Below are 16,242 nucleotides of genomic sequence, written 5' to 3'. Positions count from 1 at the left end.
CTCACAGACATTTTTTTACCAAATTGATTTGCAGAACTATTCAGAGAACTCGGCGTATCATTTTTTTTTTTTTTTCACTGAGTGTCCTAAAGGCTCCGGTCAGCTGTGACCCCGGGCCGCGCCGCGTTGGTCACTGGCGTGGTCCTCCGGCGGCCCTGTGAAGGAGGCCGTAGATAGAGGGCCGTGCCAGAGGACGACTGCGGGTCACACGCACACACTTAGTCGGTGCACCGGTCGCTCCGCGCAAAAAATACAAAGATGCAAAACCACGAGGCTTGGCTTAGTTCCCATGTTTTGAATCACAACCCATTTCCTCTCCCAGCTTCTGTAACCAGAGGGGTAATTTAGCCATATATCCATAGGGAGGTAAAAATTCTTGGCAAAAAAAAAAAAAACGCACGGACGGTTGTGTGTGTTTTTCTGTTGTTGAATGAAGTCAGACTACTGTAATCCGAATGCCCCCCCCCCCCCCCGTGTTGTTGTAACCTGGTTGACGGTCGCCATGGTCACAGCGTTGTTTGGCCTTATCATTGTTCAGCTCCTTTGTTTTGATGCAGTTGTGACATTCACGCGCTCCGCTCCTTCCTTGTTCGCGTTGTTCGGTAGTAATCGTGTTCGGGTGGCGTTGTTCCCTCTCTTGTGTGTCTTAATCATGTTGAGGTGAAACGTGCCGTCCCCTGACCGGATCTTCTCCGCTGCTCTGACGGTGTCGTCTCGGTCAGGTGGTGGGTGGGGGGGAGGGGGTGTGGTTACAGTACTTTATACGCTCCAGTGGGACCGGCAGCAGCGTAGGAGTGTAGGCCTGTTGCCAGACGGCGGCGGTGGCGGCGATGTGAATGAGCAGAGCGGAGCTGAGCGCGGCCTTCCCTTCCCAGGTGGCTAGTACTTTTCACACATTATAAAATGATCTTCATTATCTGCCCTCTGAGGACATTAGACACATAGCTGAGAGGCAAGGGGAGGGGGGTGTCTTTCTCTCTCTCTCTCCATCTCTCTCTCTCTCTCTCTCTCCCTCCCTCTCCCTCCCTCTCCCTCCCTCCTTCCAGCAGCAGCCAGTGATTGGGTTAACACAATATGGTACAGATTTAATTAGCTCTAGCAGCAGGGGCTTTAAACTGAAGAATGGGTTTGGCAGCCCCCCCCCCCCCCCCCCCCGTCCTCACCTCTGATTGGCTGAGCTACTCTTCCTCTACTCGGAGGGCATGAGGGGGCTTCTCTTGCGAGTGCCAACCCGTGAGGTTACCGTGTGAGTGAGATCAGGTGAGGGACCTGTGGAAACCTTTCTGGATATAGAGGATCCAGTTTCCCCCCCCCACGGACGACGTCACATATCTGTCTCCACCAATCACAGCCGCTGAGGCTCAGGCTAGTCAGGGGCGTTGTGGAAGTGGGTGTAACCCTCACGGTAAGCACAGCCAAAATAAAAAAATGTGTGTGTGTACGTGTCTGTGTGTGTAACAGCAGAGTAAGTCCACACGCAATGCCTCCCGTAGCGGAAGGCCAGGCCACCAATGGGTGGGGGGGGGGGGTGCACACCTTAATGTTAACATCCAGCTCCCACACCACCGCACTCAACACTGGCGCCAAGTCAACCTCCGCATGGAACAATAGCTGTCGAAGCAGTTCACAGAGCGCTCTGGACGATTGTTTCCTGTCTTTGTGTCGAACGCTTCCTGGCTGGAGTTCTGAATGGACCCGCGGGGCAGAAAGCCGTCTCGGCCAGCGGTAGAGAGGCACGGAGAGGACAAACTAACCAGCCAGTTAAACAGTCCCTGGAGAGGAGAGAGGATACTATACTATATTGTTTTGGTTCAGCCGACACATGTGCACTGCACACTGGAACCTCTCTCACGTTGGAGAGCAAGGCGCTATAAATGTTCTACAAGAAGATTTTAGATCTCCGTTGACCCAAGACATCGGAAGAGGAGGACCTTTTATATTTATGAACAATTTTCAATTAAAGAACTTGAAGAAACTCACAAATAGACAAATCTGAGCTTCTTTACAAAAAGGAAACATACTTAATAACACAATAATATGAAAAGAACGCAGAAGAAACAAACAAATAGGAGGTCGGATAGGAAGAGGAGGACTTGTTGAGGTTATTTCAGTTAGTCTCTCTCCCAAAGCAGTCAATTGTTGTACTGTCTTTTCTTTTGTTTTGAGTCGTTTGGAGCCTTTGATTTGAGCTCTACCTCCTTGGGGGGTTAAAGGGGGGGGGACTCTGCTCTTTGATGTCTCAGAGCGACAGTATGAGCCAATTTGAACAAGCCTGCGAGCCCTGTGTATTCATTACCAGTAGTGTTGCCTCCTAAAACATGACACGTGTTTGAAAGCCAAGCCAGCCCTGTCCTCCTGCCATCGTATGAATCACTCCTTCTATTTTGGTCATCCTCTTTTTCTCTCTCTCTCTCTCTCTCTCTCGCTCTTTCTTTCTCCCCCCCTTTCCCTCCCCCACCCCTCTGTTTCTCTTGTAGAAAATAAAGTAGAAAGTTAACAACTAGTCACACTCTTAACCCCCCCCCCCCCCCCTCTTTACCTGTGTAGTAACTCTGTAAGTACTCCAGGAACAACGTTGTGTTATGCTGTTAGGCTAGTACATACGGTTAGTAATTGCTTCATGATTGCATAGCAGTGGAGTTGGGTGGTTTGTGTTGGGTGGTTTGTGTTGCTACGGCGATTACGGCGTCACCTAACAGGTACAGTTTAGGGGTACGACTTGATGTCGAGTGTTAGCAATCGGTGCATTGCCTCAGAAAACCGTGAAACGTAGGACAGCGTTCCCACTGATTTTAGAGGATTGACCAGTTTTGATTGACAGTTTTAATCCACTGTAATTACAGTGTGGCGAACAACTTGGCTTTTTCAGATCTTCTGGGAGAGGAGAGGGTGGGGGGGGCGGGGGGGGGAGGAGGAATAGTAATAAATCATGTCGGGCAGGATGGGACAGATGCGTAACAAGTCAGAAATATCACAGCGCATTGTTTAACAGCAACTTTCCGAGACTGCCATGTCTGGTTTGAACACGGCTCGGTGCACCATGTGATACCAGGCCAAGTGCAGAGAGCAGCCGTCCCCACGCGGGCCGCGTAGTTCTCCTGTGAGCTGAGGCTGCTCCGTCTGGTGCGGGGAGCAGCCTGGGAGCAGCCTGGGAGCCCTCAGCCCTCAGCGGCTCCTCTGCCTCCCAAGCCCTTCCCCTGGAATCCCAGACATTTGAGGTATTTGTTAAAGCTGGGCAGACGAGCTGTTTCTTCACAGCTTCTCTCTCTCTCTCTCTCTCACACACACACACACACACACACACACACACACACACACCCACGCACACAGAACAGGCCTTCTGTTTACAACAGTCTGCTGCTGTGTCTTCTCGTGGCTGTTTAGATAGCCTAGCCCTAGATCCTGTCTTTGGGGTTTCTCTTTGAAATGAGCCTGAGCACTTCTAACCTGCTGGACATTCGCAGGTTAGACAACTACTTTATGATTTAGAAGATGAGTAGTTGTCCACAGAGTATAGAAAGTGTGCGTGCGCGTGCGTGCGCGTGTGCGCGTGTGTATTCATGGATAGATAGATAGGTTGGTAGGTACTTTATTCATAGATAGATAGGTAGATAGATAGTTAGATAGGCACTTTATTGATGGATAGATAGATGTAGATAGTAGGTAGGTACGGTAGATACTTTATAGATAGATAGGTAGGTAGGTACTTTATTGATGGATAGATAGATAGATAGATAGATAGATAGGTAGGTCTAGGTAGATGGATAGATAGGTACTTTATTGATGGATGGATAGATAGATAGGTAGGTAGGTAGGTAGATAGATAGATAGATAGTAGGGCTGCACGATTTGGGGAAAAAATCGAATTGCGATTATTTGGACAGATATCGCGATTGCGATTAATTTGCGATTATTTTTTTTTTAAATAGCAAAAAAAAAAAAAAAAAAAAAAAAGGGGGAGTTTTTGTAAAGTGTGGCCATATCTCCGGCTAGGAAGGTCGTATCAACGTGCAGTTTGTTTGTACGTCTTCAGGGGACTTAGAGGCTCCCTCCTCTAGCACCCCCACAGCCCGAGCTACGAGTGAAAGAACTAAACTTACATTGGGTTGCTTTAAAGTTGGGTTGCTTTAAAATCAAGCTTCAGATTAAAACATGTGATGGAGCATTACTAACCTGACTCAGGTGGTTTGTTTCACACAACCATCTAGGAAAGCTTAATTGGAAGCTGTTTGGAAAAGGGCAGGTACTTTCAAAAAATACTTGGCAGGTGATTGGATGAATCTGTCTATCACCTATTTTCAGAGAGCATTACCACATGATACCATCAAACTATTAACTGCTCTAATTCTAATGCAAGGATGAGAACTTAAAAGATATGAATTGTATATATGATAACCTCATCTCATCTAGACAGGTGGCTACTTTCTAAGATGATCCAGCTATTAAAATTATCATTTGGGGATACACTGTGACTATAACTGAAAGGACCACATCTAGATGACTCGGTCAACAGTCGAACTGATGAATGATAGAATGGTGGTCTCTGACTATGGAGCACAGACACACGTCACCTTGACTTAGGAATCTGTGACATACTTCAGCCCAAGGCTAGGCTAGGCTAACCTCTGCGTCTTTAAAGCCGGCTGGTATGAACGAATGGTATGAGGTTATGCATACAGGACACATTCATGTTTGACAACAGAACAGTTAACTTCCATGTATCCATAAGCCTGCTATACTATATAAACACCAACCCGCAGGTTGCTGAGACTGTCAACTCTGTGTCTGTACTTTAACGCCGGGTTAGCATGAGTAGCTAAGCTAAGCTACCGTCTCGAAGACTACAAGTTAGCTAAGCTAAGTTTAAGGCTGGACTAACAGCACCGACATGCACTTGGCTGGTACAGTTAGTATAGTGAAATTGTACACTTACCTGTCGCAATTATAACATACTAACGTTTATCATACGTCCAGTAAGCCATGTGGTGTCTAATTGTCTCCGTTACGTTAGCCCAAAGTCTCATAATAATTGGACTGACTGTCGTGACACAACCTATGCCTGCGTTCGTAAATTCGCTCTGAGAGCGCCGGGTTCAAAGTCATAAAGAGACCAAGTAATTTGATTGGACAAGAGGCATTCCATGAGTGCTGATCAAATTTCCAAAAGAGGTTTTAATCTCAATGTGACTTCCTGGTAAAATAAAGGTAAAAAAAAAAAAAAAAATTTTTAAAAAATCGCAGGCAAATCGCAGGCTTTGCGATTAGCTAATCGCATCATTTCAAATCGCGATTTCGATTTAAAATCGATTAATCGTGCAGCCCTAATAGATAGGTAGGTAGATAGATAGATAGGTACTTTATTGATTGATAGATAGATAGGTAGGTAGATAGATAGGTACTTTATAGATAGATAGATAGGTAGGTAGGTAGATAGATAGATAGGTAGGTAGGTAGATAGATAGATAGGTAGGTAGGTAGATAGATAGGTAGGTAGGTAGGTAGATAGATAGATAGGTAGGTAGATAGATAGGTACTTTATTGATAGATAGGTAGATGGATAGATAGATAGGTACTTTATTGATGGATAGATAGATAGGTAGGTAGGTAGATAGATAGATAGATAGATAGATAGGTACTTTATTGATGGATAGGCCTAGTCCATCTGTCCCTTGTCCTCCCTGGTGCTCTTGTCATACAGATTCACCTGCTACAGACTTCTCTCTCTCAGAACTAGTGGTCATGTTGGTGCCAAAATGTTATTTAATGTCATGTCAATTTAATGTCACGTCAATTTGTCATAGGCTTACATGGAATTAGAGGTGAATGCCTTGACTTTGCCATATCCTCCAGGTGATCTTATACATAGATATATAGACTCAAGGCTGCGCTGCAGTCAGTCACTCTGGGTGTGGTTGTGTGTGTGTACGTGTATGTCCCCGTGTGTACGTTTGTGTACGTGTCCGTCCATGTGTACATCTGTGTACGTGTCTGTGTGTGTGTGCGTCTGTGTACATAGGTAGGTGTGTGTGTGTGTGTGTGTGTGCGCGCGCGCGTGTGTGTGTGTGTGTGTGTGTGTGTGTGTGCACGTGTGTGTGTGTTTATCATCTTTATTCCAGTCACGACAAATTGCACATCCTGTCATTACAGGGCAGCAGGAGTGGCGGCTGACATTAAAACATCCAAAGTGCTCCTTCATGTTGTTTGTGTGTTTTTGTTCTATTAACGGGCGCTGGTGGGCTAATGAAATTGTTGACAGTTCCTGATGCCGCCTGGCCAGCTCAGCTGAGGCTGCTGTGGTTGAGTCAGACTGACTGACAAATGATTTACCAGGAAACATGACTGAATAAATAAAATGAGGCCAGGTCAGTATTAGATTGTTTTAGTTTTGAAAAATGTGTTTGTTTTTAATCACACTTAACCCCCCCCCCCCCCCCCCCCAGATAAGAAGGGATAATCGGTTGACTCATTCTTCCCCCTGCTCTCTGACGCATTAACCTTTTTTGTAGGTTTGGATTTTTTTCCAAAATGTTTGAAATAGGGTGTTTTCATAGGGTGTTTAATGTCTCTTATTATTCATTGTCTTTGGTATGAGGCCAAGCTGGATTAACGAGGCCTCTGTCAGACGTATTGTCGCATTGGACTGTACTGGGCTTGTCTTTGTCTTCAAGTGCCAGCGTGGATCAAAGGTGTGACATTGGTGACACTGGTGACACATCGAAAGAACAATTGAATCTCAAACACCGACTGTTCTCAATCAACCTGTCTTTTCTCTGTCTGCAGGTGTGATAAACAGGAGTGCCTCTTGAAAAAAAAAAACATTAGGTCATCCTGAACGAATGAGTGAATCATTGCTGGTTGTTTGGTCGTGTTGTCGTATCTTTTATATACTGCTTTGTCATTCCTATTGAGGGGAAAGGGATAGGCTGGAGAGAGGGAGGGAGAGAGGGAGGGAGTGTGGTAGGCGCTAAGCAGGGACATGGACGCGACGTGTTTGAAAATAGCAGTTAGAGTAACATCTGCCTCTCAAACTGAGAGGAAACTAGGAAGCCGTTAATGACAGACGTGGTACTGTGTGGACAGACATGCATGTATGTGTGTGTCAGACTTGAGAGCGTTCGTTGACAAACCGGAATGGTCGTCATTAACTGAACAAGATCAGCCTTTACAGAACAGAGAATATACTTTAAACTTTATTTTTTGCTTTTCCAAGCCCTTTTCAATTTTGCGATTCGGTCGGAAGACCGTGACCATATAAGGTTGTATAGGCCTACTAAGGCACCAGGTTTTTCTTCTTCCTCTGATTCGTCTCTCTGGGTTTCTGAAATAATTTTATAAGCAACTAAATACCAGACTTGTCATGGGCTCGGAATTTTAATTGCACCACCACATTCCGTTTGGCATTTGCGAGGGTCTTATGTGATCTTCAACGCAAAGATCCTGAATGTAACGTCTTAATGTCTTGGCCAAAAAGGCAACATGGGAGGAACAAGCCACGCAATGTTCAAGAGGGATTGTGGTTAATATCAAGCACCCGTACAAGCAGCTTAGCATTAGACAGTAGCCACTGTGCTGTAGGCTACAATCAAGCTTGAGTAATACTACTCTCCTACTGACACACGCATGGGACTGATTGCTTATTGGCTTGCCATTCGAAGTTTACAGGCATGTGGAAGATTAGGAACTACGGATGTTGCTGTTTTTTTTTTTTTCTTCTCTCCAACATCTATTAACAGTATATCGATTCCTGCACAGGCTCTGACTAGGAAGACAGTTCAGTGAAACTTTCTTCCTGAGGTACTGAGGTTTACTGGTGAAAAAAAACCCTGAATTCTTGGCAGCCAACATCACACAATTTGCTAAAAGTCCAAATCAGTTCCATCACTCCCGTTCCAAATAGGCCTCTGTTTCCCCTGACAGGATATTAATCTCTCTCTCTCTCTCTCTCTCTCTCTCTCTCTCTCTCTCTCTCTCTCTCATGGCCTCAGCGAGGTGGTGTCCTGGTTTGTTGTTGTTGTTTTACTGCGTGTTTCTGTGGATGGAGGAGGGGGAGGGGGGGGGGGGGAATTGAGACCCCTCTTTGTGTGGGTCCGTCGGTCCGGTCTGTGATCCCAGTCAAACTGGCTCTAATGAGATAAAGAGCCTGGCATTCCTGTAGCATTACCCCCGGACTCCATGTGATTCTGCAGCAGCACTTTGCATAAAGCACATGACGGCACAGACCATACAGGCATTTTATCAGGGAGCCAAAAGAGCCTGGGATGACCAGGAGCTTTGGGTGGGTGGTGTGTGTGTGTGTGGGGCAGGGGGGGGGGGGGCTGGGGGACAACTGGCTTGGACCTGGGGGTGGCAGCATGTCTAGAGGGGTGGTGTTGCATCTGTTTTTGGTGATCATCGTGTTGTCAACAAACCCACTCAGTCCCAACCCCGACAGTCCAGAACGCGCTCCTCCTCCGAAAGAACCATTGATTTGCTGTTGTTAGGTGATTTCACAGAGGCCCTGTTGCTTAGATGGGGGAGTTGAGACGCTGTCCCTGACAGGACCACAATCAGCCTGAGCATTACTAATTGACCCTGAGCTGGCGGGACTGTTCACGGCCCCCATGGCGAACAGCGCCGGGCAGAAGAGCAATAGAGAAACTGGGCCCAGCCGCCTCACAGAGATTTGCATGTTTAAAGAAGGAATGACGGTTGGCGAACCTCCCAGTTCCCCCCCCCCCCCCCCCCCCCCCCCCCTCGGTGTCGAGTCGCTACCCTTGGGGAGATCAAAGTGTGCTCGGGGTGGTAGAGGCCTCCGTCTGAAAGGTCCTCCTGGTCCCGACCTTGGAGGAAAAACAAAACAAAAAAACAAGTCTATCTCCTCTTCCTGTGGGATCCACTGTGTCGTCGGGGGACGGAAGCTTGTGAAACGCCTCACTGAAGGAAACGTACAGTAGATGAACGATGCCGACGTCCCTTATCCTGACATGGCAGCCCTCCCCTTCAGCGTCCTTCATGGCCAGTGATCTCTCACCGCCAGAACTCCTCCTAGACCTTGAGCTGCCGTACGTCATCTCCCAGGCAGTCAGGGGTAACTTCTGTTCAGACGTAAATGGACTGCGCTGATATAGCGCCTTATTCCAAAGCGCTTTACAATGGCCTCTCAATCACACGTTCACACACACATTCACACACCGACGGCGGCGAGCTACCCATGCAAGGCGTCGGCCCGCAACTTGGGGTTCAGTGTTCATTGCTCAAGAAAACATCGACACGTGGCCAGCCGGGGATCGAACCGCCGACCATACACTCATTAGACGGCGGCTCTACCCTCCTGAGCCACAGCTGCCCCCGTCCAGTCACAAGACGACAAGCAGCTCCGCCTGTGTCGTGTTTACAGACACCAAGTGCTGTGGCGGCCGGGGTAGTAATGAGGGGTGGCCTCATGCTGGCCCACAGCTAGGGATGCTCCGATCTGGATTTTTGGGGCCGATACCGATCACCGATATTTTTCCTCAAGATCAACCGATACCGATACCGATACCGATTCTTTTTTAAATACATAACTGTAGGCCTACTGACTGGATAGCCTACATATTTTTTGCTTTTAAGACAAAAGTTTTGATCCATTAGGCACCAAGCAAACGCAGACCCATTTTTATGGCATAGTAAAAGTCTGACTTATCACCCAGTTAGGGCCTGAAGCCCAAGTCAGTGATATGGCTGTATAAAAGACATCATAAACGTGGCCTTCATGGTTTACATACTGTTACATCCTCCTATGTTTTCTGTTCAGTTATCTGTCTTCCCCAGGAAAAAAAATAATAAAAAAAAAGAAAAGAAAAGATCGGTTTTTGCGATCGGCCATTTTTGCCGATCACCGATCGAGTCATTTGGAGTGAAATCGGCCGATTTAAATCGGTGGCCGATAAATCGGAGCATCCCTACCCACAGCTGCACTGCGTCACTCTGTTAGGTTGTTGCGGTGGATGTCTCTCCCTGTCCTCCGATGTCTCTCCCCGTCCTCCGATGTCCCTGCCTGTCCTCCGATGTCTCTCCCTGTCCTCCGATGTCCCTGCCTGTCCTCCGATGTCTCTCCCTGTCCTCCGATGTCTCTCCCTGTCCTCCAATGTCTCTCCCTGTCCTCCGATGTCTCTCCCTGTCCTCCGATGTCTCTCCCTGTCCTCCGATGTCTCTCCCTCCTCCGATGTCCCTCCCTGTCCTCCGATGTCCCTCCCTGTCCTCAGATGTCTCTCCCTGTCCTCCGATGTCTCTCCCTGTCCTCGGATGTCCCTCCCTGTCCCTCGATGTCTCTCCCTGTCCTCCGATGTCTCCCTGTCCTCCGATGTCCTCCGAGTTCTGACCTGAACTTGACTGACAGAACTTAACTGAGTGGCTGGAGAGTTCTCTTCTTGGCATTCAACAATGACAACCTACAATGAATCATCCAGGAGTGGTACTGTTGGGTGGTTGAGTAGGCTCTCAGCCTCCTCTTCAAGATCATAAGACGCCGATCTAAAGCAGGGACTGAATGGTGTCTAATGTCTAATTGCAGCCTGAATGTCATTGACTGAATGACGTCTTGGAGCCTTGCTGTTGCTGCTACCTTTGTTGTGGAAGGGTTCGATTTTGAAGAGACACGACCTGATAAGGCGTTCTGTACCCAAGAAGAAAGGATGAGGAAATATAGCTGACGTTCAGTAGTATAGGCTGCTAGCTCAACAACAACAACAACAACAACAACAAAAACATCCAAAACGTTGAGGTTGAGGTTTGGTGATTGTGCGTCATCTTCCACTGCCCTTACAGTATCTGCCACAGTGACATGGGCCGTTTTTGAATATTGCTACTATTGACCTTTTTGATGACTCATTCTCTAACGAAGGCACCTGCATTGGGAGGAAGTGGAAGTAGGAAGTAGATATGTAAAACGTATAAAAGAAGAAGAGGAAACCTCTGTAAAGACTTTTTAATGACATGAGCTTGTCTGTCGCATTTGTTCATTACAGATTTTGCCAATGGTTTTTCCATGTGAGTCACCCGCTACGGGAGATGACGATGGTCGATGGTACAGTTGTCTTTAAAAAAAAAAAAAAAAGGGGAAATATGCGGAGAAGTTTGACGGTGCCTTCGCCCCTTTAGCCAGTTTGAAACGAAGAAGCGTTTGCATTACATTTTCACAGATAAAATCAGATAGTGACTTCAAACTCATTCTGAAGTAGAAAAATCGACAAAATGTAATAAAAGATGATGATATCTCTGAATATTTTGAATGACATGCGCGTGTAGGAGGGGTTCATGTATAAAGGTTTACGGCATTCAAAGGAAAACAAGGGGAAAATGGACAGTTTAAAAGCAGCCATCCGGTTGGTCTCTGGCACGGCTTCTCTGTCCTGAGAAACAGCAGATTCTCTGCAGAAGAGGACAGCAGAGGACAGAAGAGGACAGAGGAGGACAGAGGAGGACAGCAGAGGACAGAAGAGGACAGCAGAGGACAGCGGAGGACAGCAGAGGACAGAAGAGGACAGCGGAGGACAGCAGAGGACAGCGGAGGACAGCAGAGGACAGAAGAGGACAGAGGAGGACAGCAGAGGACAGCGGAGGACAGCAGAAGACAGAGGAGGACAGCAGAGGACAGAGGAGGACAGAGGAGGACAGCAGAGGACAGAGGAGGACAGCAGAGGACAGCGGAGGACAGCAGAGGACAGAGGAGGACAGAAGAGGACAGCAGAGGACAGAGGAGGACAGCAGGAAAGCTTGTCTGGCTTTTCCACATGCTTCAACTGTTGTTGTCTGACTGGCCTGAGAGACAGACAGACAGACAGAGAGAGAGAGAGAGAGAGAGAGAGAGACAGAGACAGAGAGAGAGAGAGAGAGAGAGAGAAGGAATGTGAAGGGTTAACTCTGCGCTGCTCTTCCTCAGAGATGGGAGAGGCCATTGAATGGCTAGCTTCCCCAGCCAGCCAACACATTGGTTAAGGCTGAGGGTGGATCTGCTGCTGGGGCTGTGCTCCGGCATGGACTCACTGCAACCCCTTTAGGGGGGATCAGGAGTGTGTGAGCGTTGAGTGCGTGCAGGCAGTCGCAGCTGCGTGTGTGTGTGTGTGTGTGTCGCCCCTGAGGTGAGACAATGGGAGTGTAGTGTGAGAAAAAGACAGTAGACGGGTAGAACATGTTTTTCAGTATACACCCTTTTTTTTTTTTTTTTTATGGATTGGGTTTTTATGTTAACATTTGAGGTTGACAAAAGTTGGACACAGTTTTAGGGATTGTTTTCCTAATTATATGCCCCTTGCACTGCCTCCCTCCCCCCATGTACCCCCACCCCGCCGTGCGCACTCACTCACTCATGCACTTGCACTGTTTTTAGGTCAGGCAGTTGCAAGGCGTATGTAGGAGGACAGGGGTCCTTGTTGTTTTGCTCCTCGACGGGCTGACCTCGTGTCACATGACGGTTTTGACACTAATGAACCCCAGCACATATGGACACACACACGCATGCGCACGCCTGCCTCAACCTGAGTTGCTTGACACACAGTAAAGCAGTTGCACTTGTCTTGTACTGACTTCTAGACATTATTTAATGGCACAGATGACAATGACACGTTTAATAACACAGAACGGACAGTTAAGTTCAACAGGAACAGGATTTTGTGCTTCAAATGTATTATCTTGTGTCGTTGTTTTGTGTGTGATGCATGTTAGTGTTTGTGTGTGTGTGTGTGTGTGTTTGTGCGTGTCCATTTCCACGTCTCTTGGTACGCATGAATTCGTGTGGTGTCCACGTACATGTTTGTTCAGACCTGCAGCTCCCTCCCCCTCCACACACACACACACACACACACACACACACACACACACACAGACAGGCCGGTCCGTCTCTGCTGACCTGTGACCTGCCCTGCCCTGAGCCCCTGGTTATCTCCCCTGCTGTTGGCCAATTCTAATCTGCCTCTCAGAGGGATGAGCTAATCCTGGAGGATAGGCAGTCCTCATGTATTTACCTTAGAGACGCCCCCCCACACACATACACATACACACACACACACACACACACCTGCCAATCCACAAAGAGGCTGGCGTTATGTAACGGACTGGTCTACAGGGGCACACCACACACACACAAACACACGCACACACTGCCAGCGCTCTCTGTGTCACCTTTCACTCTGACGCGTGTGCATAACCCAGCGATGTCACTGAACTTTTGTGTATGTGTGTGTGTGTGTGCGCCTGTGCGTGTGTGCGACAGCTTTCTGCCAGTTTATTTCCATCTGCGCGCCTGAGAGGAGCCTGTATAGGTCACAAAGAGGCCAGCGCATAACTTTCATGGAGCGACTTCTTCTTGGGTTGGGTTGTTGACATCTGTCATACTCCTCTGTGACAGATGAAGGTCATGTCCGCTGCTGAGCCTGTGATTTGTGGTGATGGGATCTTTCACTCTTTTCATTCAGCGTAGTCGTTCTTTTCTCTCGCCTTCCCGCTCCGCCTGTCTGCCTCTCGCCAACTGGGGGCGGAGCCCTTCGCTGTTGGTGTTGGTGTGTGTACTATTTGTTTGTTGTTGTTTTTGATGAGTAGAGGAGGACCGTTCTGTGTCCCACTAAGACGTTTGCCAAGTGCCCTGAGCTAAGGAGGTTTTTGCGGGGGCCAGGGTCTCATGCATTCCTGCCATGAATCCTGACTGATTGAATTCAGACTGAATCCTGACTGACTGAATTCAGACTGAATCCTGACTGACTGAATTCAGACTGAATTCTTTGATAGCCAGTTCCCCCATAAGGACCAACTACAGTAACAAACATTAACTCTCTCTCCCTCTTCTCCCTCCTCCTCCTCCTCCTCTCCGTCCAGTGTGCCCCCCCTCGTGTAAACACCGCGCCTGCACCAAGGAGAACCAGTGTTGTCACGACCACTGCCTGGGCGGCTGCTCGGAGGGGGCCAACGCCAGCGCGTGCGTGGCCTGCCGCCACCTCCAGCACCAGGGCACCTGCGTGGAGCGCTGCCCCCCGGGGTACTTCACCTTCCGGGGCTGGCGCTGCGTGGCCTTCTCCTTCTGCCAGGAGCTCCACAACAAGTGCAAGCAGAGCAAGAGCAAGACCGACTGTCACGAGTACGTCATCCACAACGGGGCCTGCATCCCCGAGTGTCCCTCCGGATACACCACCATCAACTCCTCCACGTAAGTGCATCAGCGTCTGGGTTTGAGGGAGAGGGTGGGGTTGAGGGGGTGGGGGTTTATCCGACACAGATTAAGTTGTGATGATGATAATGATGGTGTGGGTGTGTGGGTCGGTCGGTGGACGGGTGGGTGGGTGTGTGGTTTGTGTTTCAACCGTGGTGGATTTGCCAGTGGGTGTTGGACTTACGGAGTCCTCTGAAGTGTTTACTAATCCCTAGACTCAGATGCATTCGCCCATGGAGGTTCTTCTATCGAGAATGGGATTGAGTCCAGGGACTAGGCGTGGTCTGTGTCGGGGGAATCAATGCTTTTGGTCATGGTTCACTCTGCTGCGCCACATAAATAAACACTCAAATCATCCCGAGGTCGTAAACACTTCAGAGTAACTCCAACACCGCTGTCGAGTCCACCGCAGTTGAAATGCGCGTGCACACACACACACACACACACACACACACACCACACACACCACACACACACACACCACACACACACACACACACACACACACACACACACACACACACACACATACACACAGCACACACAGCACACACACACACACACACACACACACACACACACACACCACATACACACACATACACACCGCACACACAGCACACACACACACACACACACACACACACACACACAGCACACACACACACACACACACACACACACACACACACACACACACACACATACACACAGCACACACAGCACACACACACACACACACACACACACACACACACCACATACACACACATACACACCGCACACACAGCACACACACACACACACACACACACACAGCACACACACACACACACACACACACCATCATTATCATCATCACCATCAGCTCCTCTGTAAACACACACACACACACACACACACACCTCAGTCCATATCCCTTTCTTCCTAAGGCGTGTCCTGTGTTTTGGGCACAGCTGTTGACATGAGTCAGGACGTGATGCTGCCCTTCCTCCCAGATAAGGTCGGGGATGTTTTCATGTTCACATGCATCTTGTTGCCTTTTCGACAGGATGTTTTGAAAAAACACTCTATCATCCTGCATCTGATTGGGTGAGAGAGAGAGAGGCCATTGTGCCAGTTCAGAACCGTCATGAAAAGACTGTTTGCATCCGGTCCCTGCACTAACAATGCAGTATCTCAAGGTTCCCTTGTTGTGTGTGTGTGTGTCCCTGGGAGTGTGTGTGTGTGTGTCTCTGGGGGTGTGTGTGTGTGTGTGTCTCTGGGTATGTATGTGTGTGTGTGTGTGTGTCTGTTTGTGTGTGTGTGTCTGTGTGTCTCCGTGGGTGTGTGTCTCTGGGTGTATGTGTGTCTCTGTGTGCGTGTGTATGTGTCTCTGTGGGTGTGTGGCTGTGTCTGTGTGTGTCTCTCTGGGTGTGTGTGTGTCTCCGTGTGTATCTCTGTCTGCGTGCGTCTCTCTCAGTGACGGTCCCTGCAGTGTGGGCGTGGGTACAGGGTACAGGGCGTGGGTACAGGGTATAGGGCGTGGGTACAGGGTACAGGATACAGGGTCCAGGGCGTGGGTACAGGGTACAGGATACAGGGTACAGGATACAGGGTACAGGGCGTGGGTACAGGGTACAGGGTACAGGATACAGGGTACAGGGCGTGGGTACAGGGTACAGGGCGTGGGTACAGGGTACAGGATACAGGGTACAGGGCGTGGGTACAGGGTACAGGATACAGGGTACAGGGCGTGGGTACAGGGTACAGGGTACAGGATACAGGATACAGGGTACAGGGCGTGGGTACAGGGTACAGGGTACAGGGCGTGGGTACAGGGTACAGGGCATGGATACAGGGTACAGGGCGTGGGTACAGGGCGTGGATACAGGATACATGGTACAGGGCGTGGGTACAGGGTACAGGGCGTGGGTACAGGGTGTGGAGCAGGGCAGGAGGAACAGCGAGGCTGGCACATTTGCGCCTCTGCTTCTGACCCGCTCTCCATCCCTGATGCTCTGTTGTCGCGGAAACCAACAAGGATGTTTTTCACTCTCTCCTCACTTTGCTCTCCCAGAGCTCGTGTGCGTGTGTGCGTGTGT

At 48.9% G+C, this 16,242-nt stretch overlaps 1 protein-coding gene across 2 annotated transcripts in view; it reads left to right on the top strand.

Annotated features, from left to right (window-relative positions):
* insra (insulin receptor a) overlaps window positions 1-16,242 on the top strand; it is a 45,929-nt gene that overhangs the window by 10,789 nt on the left and 18,898 nt on the right. For both annotated transcript variants that reach the window (XM_080546657.1, XM_080546658.1), the window contains exon 3: window positions 13,828-14,155. In XM_080546657.1, the coding sequence (XP_080402783.1) occupies window positions 13,828-14,155 (328 nt within the window). The remainder of the gene's footprint in view (window positions 1-13,827; window positions 14,156-16,242) is intronic.

Source organism: Nansenia antarctica (genome assembly GCF_963989245.1).
Source record: "Nansenia antarctica genome assembly, chromosome: 16".
Classification (NCBI taxonomy): domain Eukaryota; kingdom Metazoa; phylum Chordata; class Actinopteri; order Argentiniformes; family Microstomatidae; genus Nansenia; species Nansenia antarctica.
The sequence above is the reverse complement of the archived record's forward strand: the minus strand, read 5'-3'. Positions and strand labels throughout refer to the sequence as shown.